The sequence below is a fragment of the Poecilia latipinna genome, unplaced genomic scaffold, assembly GCF_001443285.1.
Source record: "Poecilia latipinna isolate Pla-1442-1.1 unplaced genomic scaffold, P_latipinna-1.0 Scaffold1234, whole genome shotgun sequence".
Classification (NCBI taxonomy): Eukaryota; Metazoa; Chordata; class Actinopteri; order Cyprinodontiformes; family Poeciliidae; genus Poecilia; species Poecilia latipinna.
The window spans coordinates 48,808-72,098 of NW_015113850.1; the positions used below are offsets into that span (position 1 = coordinate 48,808).

The 23,291-nt window shown below is 40.6% G+C and overlaps 1 protein-coding gene across 1 annotated transcript in view; it reads left to right on the forward strand.

Moving 5' to 3' along the window:
- Positions 1-23,016, forward strand: part of LOC106960837 (transmembrane protein 132C) — a 51,368-nt gene extending 28,352 nt beyond the window's left edge. Inside the window, exons 3-7 of the mRNA XM_015054183.1 lie at positions 6,298-6,506; positions 16,291-16,564; positions 19,053-19,244; positions 21,180-22,294; positions 22,373-23,016. Of these exons, the coding sequence (XP_014909669.1) occupies positions 6,298-6,506; positions 16,291-16,564; positions 19,053-19,244; positions 21,180-22,294; positions 22,373-22,475 (1,893 nt within the window). The 3' untranslated portion in view covers positions 22,476-23,016. The remainder of the gene's footprint in view (positions 1-6,297; positions 6,507-16,290; positions 16,565-19,052; positions 19,245-21,179; positions 22,295-22,372) is intronic.
- Positions 23,017-23,291: the final 275 nt, after the last annotated feature.

Sequence of the window (23,291 nt, forward strand, 5' to 3'; positions counted from 1 at the left end):
TACTCAGTTGAGAAAGAAAAATCCATTTCTCTGAAATGTACAAAATCAAAGGTGTCACAACTATTTGAAAGTGATAAACAAAAAATAATTTAAAAATAAATGTACCTGAAGCATTTTTTTTTTTATTAAATTTTACTCTCCAAATTTATTAGTTTTCTAAGAATTTCTAATAAGTAATGTGCAACTTTCTATTTGCCTGGTGAAACGATACAGTTTGTTTTGCTACCAGACTCAGGTGTCAGGTAAGGACAGATAAACAAAACTTTAAAGCTCTCTGGTGGGAAACTGCAACAAAGTTCATCACTTTGGCAGTCACTAAATCTCCATGACAACTATTTTTTACGACCCACATGCCATCTGGTGGTCTGGGAGTATTGCAACTACTATCCAACCATCTCAAATGTAAACATGGCGTTTGTTAAACTCTTTCAGAACTTCAAGTGGAATTTTTTTTTTCTACTAAAATTGAGCTTCTAGGCAACAAACACCCCACACTGGTTTGATGTGAAATGAAAAATACCTTGTGGCCGTTGCAAAGTACGGTATCTGTGATGCTGTGGGCCTGTTTCTCTCACAAGGTTTCTGTCAGCTTTTGCTAGAGTGAATGGCATTGTGAAATCAGGAGATTTTAAATAAAAATCTGTCCCTGTTCGCTACACTTCAACAACAGAGAAAGTTTTTATCACGAGTGTCAAATATTCTTTTCCTTTTACAGAGAATTTTGAACTGCAAATTATTGCTAAGCACATAAAAAGGGGAGAAAAAAAATCACAAGATAATTTTTTTTATTACAAGAAAAATTACATTTTTATGGGCCACAAGTAATTTAAACTTGAATATTCTCAGCTGAATTGCAAAAATGTTTAAATGTCGCTACCCTGGTTGAGCTAGAGTGATTATGCAGAGGAGCAGTCTGAACTCTCTCTCTGTGTGTGCTACAAACTTGTGAAATGTTATTAGAAGGCAAAAGTGGCTTTTATAAAAGTATTGACAAAGGGCATACCAATTAGTTTGGCACCTGCAGTTTTGTTAAAAACAGACGTGGGATTTCTTTCTCTGCTACATTAACATGTTCAATTTCAGCGTGAGATTATTCTACTGCATTAAAGATCAAATAAGTTTATTGGCTTTTTACATAATCCCAACCAGGAGTGTCGCTATAATAGCCATGAAATAGCAACAGTAATAGGGTTTAAAAAAAAAAGTAAACAGTATTGACGATTGGTATTTCACTTTTCTTTTTTTGTGGCCCATTAGCGTCACAGAACTGAGCCAGATGCTGTGGAAGATTTCTGCCGAAACAAAGCCAAGAAAACGGCAGACATGTGGGAGCTGTCAAAGGCACGACTGTCCCAGCAGAGTGCAGTTAAAGACGGAGAGCTTAACAATGAGGCCTGTTAAGCAGCACAGAGTCCTCTGATATCTATATCAGTTCAAATTCTTTCTTTGGGAACCCTTGTGGAGTCCAATCTGCTCCGTGACAGGCTGCAGCCAGGGGAGGAGAGCCCGGCCTTACGGGAACGTTCAAACGCCTCATTAGGCGACTCCACCAGTCTCTTTTACATTGGCATCCTGCAGCACAAGGGCACCAGCAAGGTACTTCTTTGTGTGGAATGTTTATTCACTGGAGGAACGCGGATTAAACACCCATTTAACTTTTGCATGTCCTCCTCGGTTGTGGGGAATTCTCTGGTGTTTGACTGCAGTCTTAGAGGACGGCCTGCAGCATGCCTTGCAGCTCTCCCATAAGGCCTTTGTTAGCATGCAAAGAGTTTTGTTAGTTTTAGTAATGTTATATAATTTTCCAGCTAAAATCTGTTTTGGGTTTTTTTTTTTTTTAAATAAAGGTCTATATCTTGATTTCTGCCGTTTGAAGCTCATAAGAGATATGCTTATTTCCATGTCTGAAAGTATGAAATGCCCAATAAAAGTGTGACGTTACATCAGGAACGCCCCACTCACTCACCTACGCATTACGCAAACGCCAGCCCAAACTAAAGCAGGGGATTTGCATTTGACTTTGTAATGCAAAGAATTATATGGCAGCTTATAGTGAGGAAGTGGAGCAGTAAGAAATATTGTCCAGAAGCAGTAGCTTAGAGGACTGTTAACCTAGCTCCCTTTGAAGGGATTTAGAAGTGTCCTGTGGAGAGCCAAGTCTGGCTTCAATTCACAGTTGCAAAAAATATATAAAATCTTTTTGCAAAAGATTAGATAAAGGTATTTTCTGATCCAACTGTGACCTGATCTGGACATGTGTTCAGTCTATTAATCACGCTTTATTCATCAAGCCCCTTTTCACACTCATTCATCAGCACATTCACACAAATAATGTATTTTAGCTATGCAGTGGTTGTGCAAATCTCACTTTTCTGCATGTAATCTGTGTTTGTTTTTTTTTACTCATGAGGGTTTAACAGAACTGCAATGGTTAGTAAATGTCCACATAAAAGTCCATGGAAACAATTTCTAATTCCACTCAAACTGCATGGCCCTGTTCAGATCTGGTGTTAACATAGCTGATCTGACCGTCAGCAGAGCGATCCAACAGTGACAGTTCACACCTGGTATTAAAATCTCTGCTTTACGTGCAGAGGATGTATATAGCTACATCACTGACTGGGCTGTCAGCCAGGTCCACTGGTGTTTCTGTAACTTAGTAGATTAAATAACTTAAACTACATTATTATTCACACAGGGCTTAGAATAATCTCAGACTTATTTTGTTTGCTTTCCTTGGTCACCTGTGTTGGTTTGACAACAATTTAGAAGAAGAAATCGGCTGAGATCAACAGAATGTGTCGCCAACAGAGGACACATAAAAAGTAAAGACTGCTGTAAAAAAATAAAAAATAAAAAGATGTTTTTTTTAACTGCTAAACTTTCTGCGTCTGTCCTAACTGGGCCTTCTCTCTTAGGTTTGGGTTCATTGTTTTGTAATCCTTTGCAAATGGTGTTTTTCTAACAGAAGCATTTCATTGTGAGTGAGGAGAAATCAATCTTTCTCACCGATTTACTTCTACAACGTCACACATCTGTCTTACACAGATGATCTTTGCTAGTAAAACGCAAACTACGTCCTTTTCGTTGTTGTCAATGTTTTGGACACTTATTCCCCGTTTGAAAGATTATTTTTGTCAAGAAATGAGCCCATTCTGTGAATCTCAAGGTCATTCCTTGAGTCACCTTGGATCTCAAGGTCGTTCTGTTACACTTCTAATCACTACCCATATATGGCACTTCCTTTGTTTTAGTAGGTGGGACTCAAAAGGTTCTTTTTGTTTCAGAAATGTTTGATGACATGAAGGCATCAGATTCGTACAGGGAGGTAAATCTACACTCAATCAGTGTAGATTTACACTGATTGAGTGTAGATTTACACTCAATCAGTGTAAATGATTGAGTGTAAATCATTTACACTCAATCTTAAAGTGTAATAAGTTGGTACTTATTGCCCTTGATCAATAAGTATCAACCAAGGGCAACGTCGTGCAGGGATGGATTTTCTTCTTTATATAAACAGCCTGCGTACATGTGACCTCACACAATATGACATGTTGTATTTCAGGGCTGCATTTTACTCTGCTGAGCTGTGCGGGTCAAGGTCGGATTTATTTATGGAGAAAGTAGTAAAAGAAAATAAATAAATAAATAAAAGTCAAAATTCACAGCTATTTGAGGTTTCTTTGCAGCCAGTATTTTCAGAGTCTGTAGAGTTCGTAAGCGGTCTTTTATATTCTTTTTTTTTGTTTGTTTGTCATGACTCAGCCAAGATTATAAAAACTTCAAGTACTTTGTAGAAAGAAGTAGTTATTTTGATTCCTATATTTTATATGGTGAATATTCCAACCTGAACTGAGTTGAAAGCTGACTCTTATGAAATATTTAATTCTATAAAGGGGATATAATTAATCATGATTATATGCAGATTCCCAAATAAAGGTTGTCCTCAGATCTGAGAAAAATACCTGGGAAAAAGACTCACTTTTTTCCAGAATATGGAAAAAAAAATGTTTCTTCTATTACTTTTTCATCTTCAAGCAGTTTTATTCAATGCAGAATTGCAGAAATAGGCTTTGATTTTAAGCTCACGATGCTACACTTGCATCATATTGTTTCCTTGGTTTCTTGCTGGAGTTTGCATCACTTTGTAGATGAAATAAGAATAAAGAAGAAAAAAAAAACACTATTAGATATCTAATTACAGTTCCAGTCTAGCTGAAGCAAAAACCAAGTTTCAGGACAGTATGAAAGTTTACCTTAAACTTTCTCACAGTTTGTCATGTTACATCCACAGACTTCCACGTATTTTTCTGGGATTTTATGCGAAAAACCAACACAAAATTGTGAATCATTGGGAGCTGACATTGTGAGCCCCTTTGACAATGCTGCTCCTAAATGAACCAGTTGCCTTCAGCATTACGTAACCTGGCCGTACGTCGTTTAATCTAATTATGAATAAATCTCGGAGGTTTGTTGGAGGATCTTAATGAATAATTACCAAGAATCACACCGGACGCATCAGGGGCATATCTGTGATGAAGCTTTCAAACTCTCACAGTGCCTCGTTTCAGCTCTTATCTGGAGAAGGAAAGAGTACGACCCGACTGCAAACCTACCGAGACAGGACCGTCCACCTGAACTGACAGGGCGACAAAGGAGAACATTAATTAGAGAAGAAGCCAAGAGGAGAGAAGCAACCATTAGCTGTGCTTTATGCAAGTGTGGCAGTTTGAAAGCTATTGGTGGAAAAAAAAAAAAAAAGTTCCAATAAGATTATTTTAAAGTTTGTCACAAGCCATGTGGGATGCAGAATATATGAAACCAAAATCGAACTTTTTGGTCCACAAACGTCACCCTGAACAGCGAGGATCCTTTAGCTCAGCACAGAGAGAAAGAAGTTTTCCACGGTTGCTTGGAAGATTGATGAAGCTAAAGACAGAAAACCCCCTGAAAGAAAATCTTATTGTCTTCCAAAAGAGATTCAATTTTTATCAAGACAACTCTGCTCAAATACCACCAAAGCTGTAATTGCAGTGGAATGTGGTTGTGCAAAAGTATTGACTCATGCAAGCTTAATATAAATATATCTCGCTCGCACCTTTTTTTTTTTCTTTCACTTTGTTGATTTCATTTGATTTGATGTTGCAATAAAAATGCACTGAAGTTTGATTTTGCAACAGCTAAATTAAAAAAAAAAAACACGGGTAGAAATACTTTGTCAAGGCACTGTACCGACGACAAACTGTAAACAGGATGAATGCCGCTTTCATATCTAGATGTAAACTATTGAGTTATGGCGGCAGATTCCCTCCTCACATCCAACCTGCCCTGAATTAAGAGGAAAAACGTAGTTCCGCAAAAGCTCAAATTGCCGGCTTCTTGTCGGGAGATGAAAGGCGAGATTCTCACACGAGGCTTCGGCTTTATTCTGTCACATGCAAAGTTTTCTTGCTATTCACAGAGGAAATGCTGCTGCGGCTTTATGATGAATGGGTGTTTCCAGTTTTATCTCACTGTGGAGAAATAGCTTGGAAGGAAAGAGGAAAGATGTATCCCCAGATCATCTAATTCCAATATGGCTCCAGCTACATGATAAGATCAATAAGATTGACAAAGCACCCCAAAAACAACAAAAAAAAAGAGAGAAATGTTTTCAATGTGAAGCTGATTAATAACGTGTCTGTGTTGTGTGAGTCCCTTTGGACCGTCTACGTTACGTCGAGATTTCTAAGACAAAGAGGAGGAGGACTGTGGATAGAGAGGAGGGAAGGATCAAAGAAAAATTATGAATTTAAAGAGTCAAAGCAACAAAGACGCAAACAAAGAAATTGTCCCATTCCTTTCTTAAAGTGATTTGCAAAACAAATCGTTCAGAGTTTGATTATTTCATCTGCACAAAGCTGCTCTGCTCTTTCTACTTCGCATCGGCTTGCTTCTTTTCGCTTTTAGGCCCATCGCCGCCTCGCAGACCGATGTCCGGTTCAAAGAAGTCATTGCAGAACCCTCCCTCCACTTTCCCCGAGTGTCAGCCTCATACTGAGGAGGACCTTTCATCTTGTTCAAAGTTGTTGGAGGAATACTGCTGTATATCAGGGGAGAGCTCAGACGAGTAAACCCTGTAATAAAGCTATAGGGCAGAGCGTGTGTCCGGCACGGTGTGTTTCTCTGTGATTCGGTGTGTAGCTGCCCAGCGCGGCTGTCAGAGGAGCTCCACGGTAAAAGCTGCCTTTTCCTAATCCCTCCCTCTGTTCCTCTCCCACTCCTGCCCCCCTCCCCCCCTCTCGCCCTGCGCAGGTCTCCGACAGGTGCGACTACGTTTTTGTGAATGGCAAGGAGATGAAGGGCAAGGTGAAGATGATGGTGAATTTCACTTATGGATACCTCAGCGCTCAGCTAGAGCTCTGCGTGTGGATCCCTCGCCTCCCGCTCCAGATTGAAGTGTCGGACACGGAGCTGAGCCAGATCAAAGGCTGGAGGGTGCCCACCGCCGCAACGGGTCAGAGGTGAGGCTGGACCCGGGGCTTCATGAATCAGCTCTGTCCTACCTGATAAAGCATGTGAAAAGGGCGGACTAATTCTGCCCACAAGTAGAGTCTTATTAAACATCACCATTTATTTAAAGGGATCATTTTTTTAAGTAACTATCCCTGCTGTTGGTAGAGTAACAGAAGACATTGTTATTACAGATGTAATTGGTCATATATGACATTTTTATACATATACATATTTAAATTTTGACACATAAACCTAGTTAGCCTCGACTTAACACTGCATAAATGTAGTAGTTTCAGGTTTTTGCTCTAACATATTATCCCTATTTTTGTTTTTGGTTGATGATCTATTGCCTGAACTTTTAATCAGCTACTCAGAACAGCTACTTTTCTCCAAACATTTTTTTTTTTTACAATACACTTTTGCTTTTTTACAATAAAACTGAAACAACAATTAGTACTTAAAATGCTTCAAAAAACAAACGGCGACGCCATTATTAATTGTGTAATTGCAAAGAACAAAGACTGAGAAACTAGAAAAATCTATAAAGATTTTGGTTTGACTACACATTGATGATGAAGGATTGCAACACGCATTGATTAATTTGGCTTGTCACAACTGTTAAATTATAGAGGAAAACGAGCTAATATTAGGTGGTTAATTGGTGAGGCCTTCAGAGAAGGAGCAGGAGCCGTCCTGCAGTTGTTACTTAATGGGCATGGTGGTGGTTTAATGGGCATGGTGGTAATTTTATGGGCATGGTGGTGGTTTAATGGGCATGGTGGTGGTTTAATGGGCATGGTGGTGGTTGCCCAGTAGGTAAAATGAATGCTGAACATGTTCAGCCAGCACCACTGCAACATCCAGAAGTCTAAACTCCAGCTGTTTCTACTCCCATTTGTATTTTTTGGAACAGTAAGAATTTTTTAGGATCTCTTTCAGTGCATTACTTTAATAACATTAAACCAGCTTGTATTGATGTTCACATAGCAGCAGGAATATGTTTTATATATGAGCAGATTTCAGCCGATTTCTTGCCTTTCTAACATATTTTGCATGTGTTCAAGACTCGCTCACTCTGCAGTTCCACTTTGTTACCCATAATTTCATGTGTGGACTAATTTGTACATGTCGATTTCTTGGGCCACTGCTGACATCAGGCGTGAATTTTATGCCACTGATCCCGTTAGAAAAATTTTAATTAAAAGATAGGTTGTGGACAAATTTGTATTTCTTGCAAGCAATAAAAATATGTAGAAGCTGAGCAGCAGAAAGTGGGAGAGCAGCTCCTTGTTGCTCTACAGCTGGAGAAAACTGGACTGCAGCCCTTTCTCTGCAATTTACTGTCTTACATTATCCAGATACATTTAGTGGTTTTTTTGTTGTTTTTTTTTGTTTTTTTTTTTACAAAAATTGCAGCCCATGGCAAATGTAGTGACCTTCTGGTGTTGTAGGAGACTTTTGGAGACTCTTATTCTTCTTTATAAGTAATGGGTGCTGCAGTGGCTGCAGCCGTCCCTCCCAGCTGCATTCACAGCAGGAGACGTTCCCTCTTCTACACCCAGAATGCAAATGAACCATAGATGTGCAAAGCTGCCACTGGCTGAATTGTTGTTATTGTAAGATCCAAAGTAGACCACGACATTAAAAACCAAACCAGGCTTTAAAGGCCTTTCTAGCTTCATGTCTGTTTTGGGTATCCTGTACCAGCCTTCAGCCCAGATAAACGCAAACTACTGAAAACAAGGACACATCTGGAGATATTTGGTGGTCCCTTTTTTAAATCACTTCCATGATCGTATTCCGTTCTCCTACAGCCTTAATAATAATTACATGAACAATTTCTGAAATTAGGTGTTTACCTCATTTGGGGACCTGATAGTTTCTCCAGCATCCCATTAAAAGTACATTGAACTGAATGAATCTGTATGACAAAAATTTGAAGTTGTTAGTTCATTAAGAGAAGCTGCTACATTGATAGCTCCATCTTACTGCGCTGCGGGGCTAACAGGTTCAGGAGATCTTCTGTGCCGACCGCAGTCAGGTTGTGTAACACCTTGACTAAGGGAAGTTGGGGGGGTCATGAACTGGACTACTGCGTGATTCTCATAGTACTGCAATAACACTTTCCAATGTTTTTAGTATTCTTAGTCTAATACGAGCGTGGTTTGGGTCTGCAGCTCCAAAATCCAAGCAAAACATTGACCGTGGTCCGGTTCTGTAGTAGCTCCAAAAAACAGGCAAAACGTCCAGGAAAAGTTCGTAGCTCCAACTGGTTAGCTAAAAAATAACAGTCAACAGCGGTAAAGATCCAACCTCGTCCATGAACGGCCGCCAGCCAACTGCCAGTACGTGGCAGCGGGCACGTACACCTCCGTCCTCACCCCAGTCCATCACAGCCAATCAAATTGCTTAAACTTGATTTTGCCCTTGACTGACCAGTAAGGTAGAGACAAGTAAAACGATGCATTTACTGGCGGTAGTAAATAACAGTTATTAACAAACTACATTTACTCCGTGTTTTAAGCCAACTAAAAATACTTGCGTGTACAATAATGTTAAGGACTTTTACAGTGGGTAAAGCCTCCAATATGTGAGTGTAAAACATTAACCAGGTTAAATAAAAGGTGATTATTACTGTTTAAGGTGAAAAGGCTTACAATGCGTTGTATTTAAGAAAACGTTAAAGGTGTGTAGGAGAAAAGATAACCTGAGGGGTTACATGAATTTCCCAACTAACTAACTAACTAACTAACTAACTAACTAACTAACTAACTAACTAACTAACTAACTAACTAACTAACTAACTAACTAACATCCATATCTTGCTTGAATGTGTCACAGGTCCATTCTTCTGTTCTATTAAATTAATTGTGTCTCCTGCTGTGCGATGATTCAAGCTTGATAAGAACAAATACAATGTCAGAAAAAAAAATTGATTCAAGATTTCCACTCTGAACAATAGACTAACATCTCTTGATGTTAGTCTATTGTCTTAGACAGTTAGTCTTGAAAGCTTATAATCAGAGGTCTTTGAGATGCACTACTAGCCTGATGAATGCCTTTTGTTACGGCTGATTTGTTTCAATTCTGTCATTGAGAAAAATGAGATAATGACGACCGTGTTGGCGAGCAACTCTTCGATGTTGGCTCTCTTTCCCTCACTTCAGTTCTCCTGCCAGTTCTTAGTTGATCACAAAATGGCTGACATGTGCAGTCTGGTTTGTCATTATTGTTGGCTCATGGTGGCCTGCCATTGCGTCTCTTAGTTGTCAGTAGGACAGCACATTATTAGAGCTGTCTCGAGGTCAGCCCCTCTCTCCTGAGGCCTCATCACTAGCGGCGCCTTCTGCCAGCGCTGCCATGTGTTGCCACTCTGCAGCTGCAGGAATCCGTCAGCCAACGGGAGCAGCCATCACCCTACCTGCAGTAATTACATCTGGAAATGCGTCGAAGTTGGACTCGGAGTCATCCCACGCGCCACTGTGTCTCCTCTAATTATCCGTGGCCCCCTCTTATTTTGAGTGACAGAGGTACAGCGTTCAGCTAATCTCGTGGCTTGTCGAGTGTGTTGCTGTTCCTGCTGCGTGTCGGCGTGCACGCCTCCGTCAGCGGTGGGGACAGCCAAGGCGGGTTGTCATCGTTTGGCTCCGGCAGCATCGTTGACGGCTTCCGAGAGCTTTGTCTTCCCAGTGTCCTGCAGTCGTCTTTGTTTATCAGGGGAGAACAGGCATGACCTTGAATGGTGCCTCGGTGGCTGTCGGTGAGGATGTGCACTGGCCCGCCGTCCGCAAGCCCAGGAGGAACTAAGCCAATGAGTGACAATAACAAGTGGCTTAGTGCTCTCTGACCAGTTGGGCTTGGAAATTGTGGCCATGCTGGGGCAGGGAGGCAGCAGAGAAATATAAAAAAAGAGAGAAAAAAATGGAAAGAGGCAGCTGGTCTGTTAGTGGGATAGCTGCAGAGGTACTACTGACTCGGTTTTTGACTGACTCTGCCTGCACAGCTCACCTCTTCACTGCTTAAGCTCTGCCAAAACAGCGACAAGATAAGCCTGCACAGACAGAGGAACTAAGTGTAGGCGGAGTACCGGGGCATGCATGACTACTTTAACACTCCGCTCCAGATATATTCATTCAGAATTAGTTTCCCACATTTTTTTTTAGCGATTAAAACATTCTCTTTCATACATCTTTTAACAGACTGGATTGGAAGCTCTACAATAAAATAAAAAAACGATTCCCCCATTTCTGGATATATAAGAAACGACTCTGCTATATATAAAAAAAAAAAAAAATCAAAAAGAAACAAACGTCTAATGACCATTTTATTAACTGTAACTAGAAAGAGTGTTACAAGAAAATGACAGTCACAATACAAACCCTAGATGAGTGGATGGGTATAACTGTGAGGATTTGAGTTTTCTGTGTCTTTATTTTTTCTGTCCCTTCTACCCCTTGATTGATCCCAGCTGTGTCTCCTTCCCCTGATTACCCTTTGTGTATTTAATCCCACCTGTATCTCTTGTTCCTCGTCTATCCAGTCGTTTGTGTCTCATATTTCTGCATTTGTTCCAGTTGCTACCAGTTTCTGAGCTCCTAGCCTTCTGCTCACCTGTGCTGCCTGGACTTTGTATTCTCGTCATTTCGTCACTGAAACCATCATCGTTTTCTCTACTGCCTGGGTCCACTGCGTTTACCTCACCTCCTACAGCTGCATATCGTGACATTAAGATTTGACTGTGTGTTCTATGACTTTGTGTTTTTATGATGTGAAGCACTTTGAAATGTCTTGATGCTGAAAGGTGCTATTCAAATAAAATTTGATTGATTGATTGAACATTTAACATGCATAACATGGGGGGGAAAAACAAACTTTCTATATATATATATATATATATATATATATATATATATATATAAAATGCATTAACACTGCTTATTCCGGTCCAAACAACCTTCGCTGCTGTAGCAGACGACAAAATGCAGGAAAAGCAGCAGCAGCAGCACACACTTCGCGGGACAAGACCAAAACAGGCACGACACATAAATATGCACCATCTCCTTTGAAGTCAGGAGTTGACTTGGAAGTAAATGAAGTGGAAAAAAATATTGCTTTGAGAGGCAGGTTGTTTTCGGGCACGGAGCGGTATTTGTTTATTAGATTAACCTTATATTTGATTTTCAAGGCGGTTGCACAAACATTGGCTCAGATTTATACCGTGGATAAAAACAGACGGACTTCTCCGCTGGCTTACCTGCTCCTAAATTCAACAGTGTTGGTCATCTGTTAAACTTATTCATCTGTATTTGTAGTAAAATGCGTATGCAAATGAAAATTTGGTTATTATGTTACACCATAATATCAGTGCTGACAGTACAGTTGCCAGTAGGTCACTTTTAAAAAGAAGCTATGTTTTTCTTAAAAACAGTCAAAAGACACAAAATATTGTAAAAGCAGCAAGTTTTTGCCACAAACAGAATTTTTCTGTTCTGTTTTTGCTTTTTTATTACATTTAAATGTTGCAGATCACCAAATAATATAAAAACACAAGACAAAGTCAACAAGAGTAATACAAAGCACAATTTTCAAAATGTTATTTAATTTATTGAGAAAAGGCTAAATCATCAAGTTTTGTTTAGGAAGTTGCATTAAGTGTCATTCCTGACACACAGACCTGGTTTCTACCATGTCTGTACAAACTATCTGGAAACATAAAGCTGGATTTTCATGTTTTGGACTGGCCCAAACTGACTCCTAAATCATAAATTATTCGGTAAGGTATGCTCACCTTACATAATTTGGAGTTCGTTGAAAAAGACGAATGGCCAAAATACGTGAGGGGCGGGGGGAAATAACAGAATGCCAGAAATTATAAAAAAGGATTTTATTGTTTTGATGTCATTTATTCATTTATACACATTAACACATTCACCAGAATGCTTCAGTAGCTTGAATGAAAGGCGTCGACCTGTTTTCATTAATTAGGAAACTTCCACAACCAGGAACGTAGTCTGTTATTTATGCATTAGGTAAAGACAAAAAGAGTTTCTAAAAGATCAAGGCATAGATATTTTGTAAGGTTGCATTATTTTAGACTTTTTTTTCTTATTTTTTCCTTGTTTCTTCTGTTTTTTTTATTTTATGATTTGACGTTAATTAGACTGAATGAAACTTCTGTGGATTTATCACGCTTTCGCACCTTTTCAATCCGAGGTGAACTTTTGGAGCTAATATTTGCAGCAAATTTAAACTTACAGTGCTCAATGGAAAAAAAAAAAAACATTTAGAATTTTTAAAACTGCCTAAAAAGTTTTAAAAAAAACAACAAATATACATTTAATTTTGTTTTAATATCACAATATTGCCACAGTGTGGTGGTTCTCGTCTTTCCTAAACAACATGCTGCAGATTTGAATTGTTTCCGCTGTGACTGTGTTGGAGACCACTTGTGATGATGCCATGAATCCTGAACATATATAGGGCTTCTTCCTGGTGCCACGGCGTCCATTTCCAGCATCTATTTTTCGGTTATTGGCTGCCATTCGCTTGCATGTGAAATCAGTCCTGCCAGCAAAGCTTTTAAGCTCTTAACTTCAAATCTCTCTGTACTCTTGGCTTTTCTGTGGCGCTTGCAGCTAACATCTTTATTCCCGTGGCTTAGCAGTCAGTCAGATTTCCTAGGGGATTCCGACAGAAAGAGACAAGCAGAGCGGATAATCGCGAGAAAAAAACACTTTAAGAGATTAATTTCTTTTCTTCTCCCCGTTATTGCGATCCCAACCTCTGCTGGCGTGTATGAGAAAGGGACCAATGCAGATGATTAGAAGAAAATGTGAACCTAAGTCACAGTATACATATATGATTAATAGTTGTGCCGACGTAGCTCTTTTTCGTCTGCAAGCAGCCCAGCTGTGCATCGGTGGAAGACGGGGATGGCTGTAACAGCATTTATTCTCCCTGATCAACAATTTAGGAGCTGCTTTCTCAACACCTCACAGTGCTTCATTCTGTGATTTTTTTTTTTTTTTTACAAAGGTGTTTGTTGAAGCAATATACAGAAAAGCAGTTATGGGCAAAAATCTAATTATATTGCAACCATTTAAACCTAGTTTGTCAAACCCAAGGCAATTTTCCCGGTGCGAACGAGTTGTGCCTCTGTTGGCTGATTTGTTGCCTAAAGTAATAAAATTAGATTTGCAGGCAACAGAGCAATCAGGGAGGCTATTAAGTAAAGCAGTAAGGAGGTGTAAGCACATTTCGGATTCAAAGCGGGCGCTTCAAAACGGTGACGGAGAGGCTCGGAGAAAGAAGAACGATGGCCATTCAAAGGATGGAGCATCTCTTGCAAGTTTGATCAGCGGCATTTCATCATGACTCGTTTTTTTTTAAACGCCTCTTTATGACACCCTCCAGTCGCTGTGTGTTGGACTTAGCTCGGTTAAGCAAGGGAGGCTGCTGAAATGGGCACATAAAATTTATTCAAGGAAATTAATGTCAGATTGTTTATTCTTGTCCCCCCCAGTCTTTAAAATGGCTGTAGCAGCTTGAGTGACTGTATTATATTGGTTGAATTCATCTATCATTTTTAGGTGCAAAAAAAAAAAAAGTTGTAAATATAAAACAAATTAGAGTCCACCTTTTAATTCTTTTTCAAGGACCAAAATATACTTTTTTGACTGAAAGTGTTTGGAGACTTACCGCAGCATCTCTTACTGGGTTACGGCGGTACGTTTTATCGTATGAAGAAACGTCTTCTTGCTGAAATATGGAAGTATTGTCACTTTATTTTAACATTGTTTGAACTTTATTATTTTTAACTCGGAAAGTTGTTTCCTTATACAAATTTCAAAAAAGATAAATTCGTTTTTCAAAAGAGATATATTTGCATCCAGAGGATCCTCAGTTTTTTTTTTGCAGCATGTTACTTACACATGAACTAATTATTGTTTGATTTAATGATTCCCAGCATGCTTATAATCACTTCCTCTAATCCTCAGATCTAACGCAACATTCAGTCAATTAGCAGAAAAGAAACACAACACTGCCAATCAACAAAAGGAGAAAAACTATATATGTTTGCCTCCACAAATTACAAGGTTATCAAAAAGCAATAAAGTTTAGTTTATATGACATGTTGACTGAAAACTATGGACAAGAAAACAATAATGTAACTTCTCAAAATGTAATATTACTCAAAGAATGATGACTCAAACCCAGCAGAGTGATTGATGCATGGTTATAGTTCGCTCAATGGTGTTGCTTCTTGTTTAAATCATGGAGGCTAGAAAGTCACTTTATTAAATGATTTTAATAAAGTTCTACTGGTTATCACTTCTATGTGAACGTCTCCCAGTGAAAAATAAATAAATTAGATCAGATGGTTTGTAGCACTGACATAAGTTTAACTTGCAATACTAAAATTGCATGGTAGCAATTACGAAATTACTAAAATTGTGAAATTTCCTATGATTAATATTTGTGCACATCCAGTTTCTGGGCTGTGAGCCTCATGTGAAACTCAGTCCATGCAAGCTGCCAATTAGGAGCACCTTGATAATGTCTTATCAAATCAGCTTAATCTGACAACTTTTATTACTCTCTTTCTTCAATTTACCAGCCATTTGTTTCGACTTCAGCAATTCATGGTTCATATAAGCATTTACAGATTTTTTCCTTTTTTTTTTTTTTTTTTCTTGTATGGACATCATTTCCTCCGGCTGAAGGCCGTTAAGCAAATGCATTTTTGAAATATTCATTTATAAACTGTAAAAAAAAAAAAAAAAAAAGGGTTTTTACTCTACATGTCCAGTTCTGTCGGGTTGGTTGGACTCAGACGTCTGTGCAGCTATTTTCAGATCTCTCCAGAGGGGCCAAACCAGACACCAGCCTGGATTCTGGTTTGGCCCCAATCTGAGGTCAACAGCGCCAAGTTGCAAATTGAATTGTATTCAGTTCAACGCAATTCAACTCAAATAACTATATTTGTCCCTAAGGGGCAATTTCAAGGGACTTTAGTAGTGCAAATGGACTCCAAAGTTATAGCTCGGACAACAGAATTCATAAAATTCACACATACTTATGAATATATAAATATAAGCACTAGTAGGTAATAACAAGTGCATTCTGATTTATTATTGGTCTGCAGCCACGATCTTGTCATCTCAACAACTTAAAATAGTTGCATTTTGAAAATAAACACAAAGAGTTCCCGAGTGTAATATTAAAAGTTTGTTGGCCTCAATGTTGGAGCGGATCTATGACTAAATAATAATCGAAATGGAAGCTGAACTGGCGGTGAAAGCGAACATGTGGCACCGTTCGTGCACTTTCTCTCATATGGCTGCCATTAAACCTCCAGGTTTCCCTCTGAAGCCCCGACTGTAACGGTGACATTGAGAGTCTAGTCGGTTTAAAGAAGTTGGGGCTCACCCTCTGCGCTGAATTACTTTTGCAGCTCAGAACTTCAGCAACCTTTGAAGTGAAAAGAACTGCTTTGGCAGTGAAAAAAAAAAAAAGTGTTTCTGGAGGTTGTGGGTTCTTCAGATCTTTTTTTTTCTTCTTCTTTTAAAGTGCGTCATGGATGTAGTTGAAGTTCTGCCAGAAGTCCCTGGTCTACTTTGATTGTCAACCTGTTCATGGAGTCCAACCAATTCATTACTGGTCAGGTTGTTGGTTTTGATGCGTTGCGGTGAGATGTGGACGGTGTCACTGTCTCTGGGGCTGCGAAGCCAGTTCTAACCCACGTGTTCATGTTGCTACAGCAGTAATTTTTTTACCTTTTCTTCTTGTCAGAGCCGCATGGGACATCGAGGACGAGGACGACGAGGACCGGCGGGGACGGGGCTGCACTCTGCAGTACCAACACGCCATGGTCAAAGTCCTGACCCACTTTGTTGCCGAGCCAAGCGAGGCGCGAGGTCAGACCGCCTTCATGCTGGGCTCCGACTGGCAGGTGGACATCACAGAGCTGGTAGGGGACTTCCTGAAGGTAGAAGACCCCCATATAGCAAAGCTGCTTGACAGAAGGATCCTGGCTGGACAAGACCCAGGAATGACCACTATCCAGGTAATATATCACGAGATCTACCATAACAACAACAAAACAAAACAAAAAATGCGTTGTGACAGAAAAACACTCTAATTTGTATGAATATTTTGGGTCAGTTTGCTGGACAACTTTATTCACCAAAATTGTTTTATTTTTGTTGGCAAAATAAACATAAATACAGAGCCTTGAAAAGGTATTTACCCCTCTTGAACGTTCACATTTCGTCAGGTTACCACCTCACTTTCTTCATTGTATTTTGATAGATTTCACGTGATTAACCAACACAAAATACTACATCGTAGTAAAGTGGAATCACAATGATACATGGCTGCCTTTTTTGCTGCTGCAAGTCTTTTGTCTGCTCCATCTTTTCACATATAGAAACAATAGAAATCCCATGAAGCCCACAGCAGTGCTGTCATTAAACCATTCAAAAACCTGTGATGCCTTTAAAGAACAACTTGTGTTTTTTATTGAGATAAAATTACAAAGAGGTGAGTACTGAAGCTACTACTTTTGTACAACACAAATGAATGCCACACCTTTCTGCCAAGCTTTCCTTTTCTCTCTTCTTCACAAATAAACTCTTCTTTTTGTTTTTTTGTTTTTTTTTTGGTATATCACTGAGTCTCAGTAAAAACACTGAATGTTCAAGGAGTATGAATACTGCTGCGAGGAACTTGAGGACAAAATAGAAACTCTTTCCTGTTACCGTGAATTAAAAGAGTATAATATAGTTGTCAAAAAAAAAAGTTTTGTTTTTTCTTCCTTTTCCCGTAATCAGAACCAGACGGCTGACTCCTTTGTTCAACTTCTTGGCTTTCTGCAAATTTATTAAGCATTCCAATGTAATCTTTGTTTTGTGCACATATTTACACTTTTCCCACTATGAGGCCTTATCTCTGCTGAACATGTAATGCACTCCTTATCCAACAGGGTCCAGCACTTGTGATTCTTATCCCCTTTTTTTTATTTATTTACTTTTTTTTTTTTTTTTACCACAAGCTACAATCAGTAAGGCTCTAAGTTTGCACTCAGCCAGGAAATAAAAACGATCGTGTAAAAACCTTTGGGCGTATTTGTGCTAGAGAAAGATTAACGTACGAGTAATGTCCTGATGGAACGGGAACACATTGTTTATTGCAAAGGCAATACAAGCCGGGAAGACCATTGCTGGTATTTGATCGGTGCGCTCTTCTTGTCCAGAGTGGACAGGTGCTCGGCCGTGAGTTGGCCTTTATGGGCCTGTCAGCTCTTCACACTGACTGAGTGAATCTCAACCTCCTAATGACATCAGCAAAAAAATAAAAAAAGCAGAATCTTCTTGGCGTTGTGGAGGGCAGACATGTGTTCACCTCCACAAACTCTCTCTCGCAGACTCAGAAAACAAGCACGGACCTGAGAGCGTGATGAACGCAAAGGTCTGACAGCTGCAATTACCTTCGACAGTCCGCATGTCACCTGATACACGAGGAGACAGTGGCGCGCATATGCATGCACAGGACGACAGTCACAGCTCGGGGTTCAGCTTTCGTTCTTGCGAAAGGACTGAAATCTCTCTCTTTGTTGTTTAAGGAGAAGGAAGTTTTGTCAGACAGCAGTAGACTGATCTCATTGGGTGGAGAAACAAAACTGCACTTTTGAGAACTGCTTTGTATTAAGTTTGACACGTTTTATGCAAGATTAACCTATGGAAGAAATAAACATTTTTCTAAACCACATGCAACTCAGAGCGATCCATTTTCTTGCAACATCTTCACAGCCTGTCAATCAAGCAACATAGGCGACGGTGAATATCTGCCGAGATTTTCCCATGATCAGCTTTTCAAATGAATCGCTCTCTTTCTGCGTCGTGCCTTGTTCGTCGTACTGTTTACGTCTCTCGGGGAAGACTTGGTGTTTAGAGGAGAGATGCAAAGGGGGGGGGAAAAGGAATTAAAGTGCTGGAAGTGCATCCGTTGTTGTTGACGATCCACTTTTACGGGCCAGTCAATCGTTTCTTGAAAACGTTACGTGAGTAGGTGCATTTGGTTCTCCTGTTCCATGAAAAGCATGTTTGTTTGGTGCTCCGAGCATTATGATGCGGAGGCTATATGGGCTTTTTTTCTCCAGGGTAGGGGGATGTTAATGGAAATAAGGATAACCTGATGATGTCTAGAAGTTAGAAGATTGGCCAGCTATGAGGGAGCAGCTGCTTCACAAAGACATCTCATCCAAATACTTGCTCCGTAGCCCAAAAACTTGAGGAAATCAGGTTTTTTAAATAATGATCAACTGACCATCAGGAAACAAAATTGAAATGATCTATGATTTCCTCCAAATTAGCCAAATTGATCTATAGTTGAACCATGCTGAACACATTGAAGCAGCTCAAGTAATGAAGAATCCATTGGACTTCTCCAAACAAAAGAAGTCCAGTTTCATCTTATATATAAATATATATATATTTTTACCATCTTTTGAAATGATCTGTTTTTCCTCTGTCACACTTTGATTTTGCCTCCAGGTCTTGTCCCCACTGTCCGACTCAATCCTGGCGGAGAAAACTGTCACGGTGGTGGACGACAAAGTGACCATCGCAGAACTGGGGGTCCAGCTGGTGACGGGACTGTCGATGGGCCTGCAGTTGAGTCCAGGAAGCAACAGGGCCATCCTGGCTACGACCAGCACACAGGAAGTCCTGCAGAACCCCAAACAGGTCGGAACAGATTATGTTTATCAGAGCAATCTGTGGATTTATTAAAGGAAGTCATAAAATACAATTTAGATGATAATCTGTGATTAATTTCGGAATTTTCCAATTAAACATCTTGTAAAGTATAATTAGTTTTGCTGTGTTTATGGCACTTACGGCAACAGGATATTAAACGTGCTGTTTTGTATCTTTCTACCAATCGTTTTTTTTTTTTTTTAGGCAAACAAAAACACTTCTGGATCATTTAGATAATTTTGGAAGATAAAACGTGCAGGGTTATATGTTAATGGGAATAATCATTATCTGTTTTGAAAAGTGGAAACGGAGCTGTAATTACCTCGTCTTCTCTCTTATTGGCACGCTAGCCGCTACGGCGTCTAGCTTCGTCTAATACTGATTGTAATGTATGACATTAAAACCAAATACATGTAATTGCGCAGCATTTAGGCAGGTCTGATTACCACAGAGAATGGTGTTAATTTCACACAGTAGTGTTTATGTTTCCGTGCATAAAATTGCAAGTTGTGTCAAACATTTCAGTAAAAAAAAAAAAAAACCTGTTGTTTTGAAAGGAAAAGGCATATTCCTCCAGACAGATGAGGATGAACAAATTGTGAGCCTTCCTGTGCTCAAGTACACACGTCTGTTTGTTTGTTTGTTCGTTCCGCGCTCTCCCCCCTCCCGGCGGTCTTAAACTCGAGGTTTGAGAGCCGGAGTGTGACAGACATGTTTTTTTTTTTTTTTCCTCCTTCTTCTTCTTGGGCAGCAGCTAAAAGTGGAAACTTAATCTCAGAGCATGCGAGTGTGAAATCACAGCCAAGGCACCAAAATATGACTTGTATTCAAAATGCGGCTGTTCTATCAAACTTTCCGTCTTGCTAATTTGGTAAGGCAACTTGAATTGCAGCTTCTTTGATTTACCAAGCCCTCTCGTGAGTTCTCTGTGCCATGCTACTTTCCTTAACCTCCCTTTCCCTAGCAGAAGAGGCGGGGAGGGAACAGGCGCTTATCTCTACATCTCCTCACGCGCAGTGTGAAGATAAGCAGGCGGCACTGCAGCGTTGCTCGTCTGGTGGCAGTAATTAGGAAACATTTGCAGACCACAGTGGGGAGCTACTTGTTCCTCTTTTGTCCTTCGGCAACATTAAAAGGCCAGTTGTTAAGCTTCAGCACAAGGCGGCTTTAAGAGCAAATATATGGCAAATCCTTATTGGCACGAGCAATGTTTGATGTCGCCCTTTGATCTCCTTTTTCTTTCCCCTTAATCTGTTTCCCTTTTTAACTTTCGAGAGAGTTGCCACGGAGTTTGCGAGCTATATCTTAGATTTAATTCAAGCCATAAATTCCATCTATCCATTCGTTTGTTATCCATCCGTCCATCTGCTTGTCTGCTACCATTGAAATGGATGCAAATTACGGTTTCTGATGAGTTGGTTGGCGTAAATGACTTCTCGGTCATCTGATTAAATAAAAGTCGCATAAATACTTCCCTCCGTCTCTCTCTTTCTCTTTTTTCTTTCTTTCATCTTCCCCTCGTTTCTTCTCTTCTCTCTCACTCTGTCTCTCACATAACAGTTTTAACCTTCAGAGGTAGCTCACATGATCTGCTCCGGTCTTTTCCCACGATATAAAGTTGGAAACAAGTTTTACAATTCATGTAAAATAATGTCTTAACAGAAAAAGGCATTCCTCAGACAGATATAGGTCCCATTGCATTCACGTTGTAGAAATGAAATAGTTTTGAATGTATTTGCACATATTATATTGTATGTTTAAGAGTTTTGTAACTATGTCTTTTTATTTTTTGTATGCTGCCGTTCTTGGCCAGCTCTCACTTGTATAAGAGATAATTTGATTTCAATGAGAAAACCCCGGTTAAGTTATTATTATGATTATTGTTTCTATAAGTTTTATTTCCTCTGTCTTTTCCTTCCCCAGGAGGCCTTGATCAGCGCCTGGCTCCAGTTCAGTGACGGCTCTCTGGCTCCGCTGGATCTCTACAACACAGATTTCTTTGTGCTGACGGCCATGTCTCTGAACGAGAGGGTGGTGACGGTGCAGCAGGACCCCTCGTGGAAGTGGCCCATCATCGTGACGGAGGCGGAGGGTCAGGGCTTGTTCATCAGGGTGGAAATGACTGTCAACGAAGCTTGCCAGAAGTTCAAGCGCCGCAGCGTCCTGGCCGCGGGGAACTGTAACGTCAGGGTGGCGTTTGGTCCCGGCGAAGGCTCGAGGGGAGGCAGCAACGACTACGGCCCGGACGGAGACGACGTGGAGAACAGAGGCAGGCTCTCATCACAGGACAGGACCGGCCTGGACACCCACTACTATGGCAGCTCCATCTCCGACATAGAAGACGCGGGGTCGAGGAGAACGACCACGACCAGGAGTGTTATCATTCGCAGGCCTAAGCTCTCAGACGACGGAGGCCGAAACATGCCGATTGACTTTGCAGACTTCCCCGCCCAGGTGGATCTGCCTCACGGCCGCAACACCGACGACGACCTCATGCACGGCGGTCGCGGACTCACCGACCTGGAGATTGGCATGTACGCCTTGCTCGGCGTCTTCTGCCTGGCCATACTGGTCTTTCTCATCAACTGCATTTCGTACACCCTTAAATACCGCCACAAGGAGCTCTCCATCGAGGGCCAGGAGAACCTGAACCACGCCCACGACTGGGTGTGGCTGGGGAACGAGGCGGAGCTGCTGGAGAGTCAGATCAGCCTGTCGCCGCAGCAGGAGGAGCAGACCTCCATGATAGACTCCAGCAGCGGCCTGGAGGAGGGCAGCCACCTGCTGAACGGCGGCTCCGTGCAGAAGAACGTGCAGGGACAGGTGCACCGCGCCGCGGACACGGCGAAGGACGTCAAAGGAGACTCTCCCACCACCAAGAGGAAAAGAGTGAAGTTCACCACGTTCACCACTCTTTCTTCGGACAATAGCCACCCGGCTGTCAGCACGCTCACGGGAAGCCACAGCCAGGACATTAAGTGGGTGTGCCAGGACGTGCAGCTGGGAGACTCCAAGGAGTTGCGCAACTACATGGAAAGGTTAAACGACAGTGCTTTAAAAGAGGTGGCGTAATGTACAACGTACACTTGCTATAAACTCACCCTTTTGCCTTTCAGAGGAGAGTGGGTCTCAACAGATCCGTGTCTGGGGAAAGAGGAGGAGGAGGAGGACGTTTGGACACAGAATCACCTCAAACTGCCAAAGGATCTTCAGATTTAAGAGGACGGCCGTGAATCCACTCATTAAAAAAACAAAACAAAACATACACACACATACACACACAAACAAGGCAATCAGGTGGATCCTTTTCCTTTTAGTTCATTAGATGATGATCTTTTTATTGTTGTTTTGTTAATACAGGGATTAGAATCCAGGAACCCAGGACGGATGCTGACATTCAAGTGGCTATTAAACGGTTTTTAAACGAACTCTCTACAACAGCTGGATAGACTTTCGGAACGTGTGTGCACATCAAATCATTTTGGAGGTTTTGTATCGCTTTGGATACTCATTTCATAAGACACACAGCCCCCCCCCCGCCCGTTCGATGGAAGAGTTCTGGATGAAAACGGGCCAAGATGAGCTTCTGCATGTTGTTGGTACCAAGAAAAAAAAAAGGCACAAATTTCCAATTCTTTCTTATCCTTCTTTAGCAAGGCAGAAAACCTGTTATGTACAAACCGAACATTCTCCAAATCATTGTATTGTTGCTCTGTATATTGTATTTTCATAACAATTAAGGAATACACAATAATGTCCAGACTGTGAATCCGCTCTTTTCTCTTTTTTTTGTCCATTAATAAGCCCAGCTGAGATTTATTATTAATCTGATGTTTCTATAATCAAAAACAATGAGCACAACTCTTCTCACAACTTGCCATTCGAAGAAATAAGTTTCCGAATTCATCTAATTTATAACACACATGAACCGTCTGCAGCCATGACAGCCAAGCGTGTGGAGAAGCTTTTAGCATAGGAGGCTTGACAATGTGATAATGTGATATTTCACACGTAGCCCACACAGATTTTTAGTTT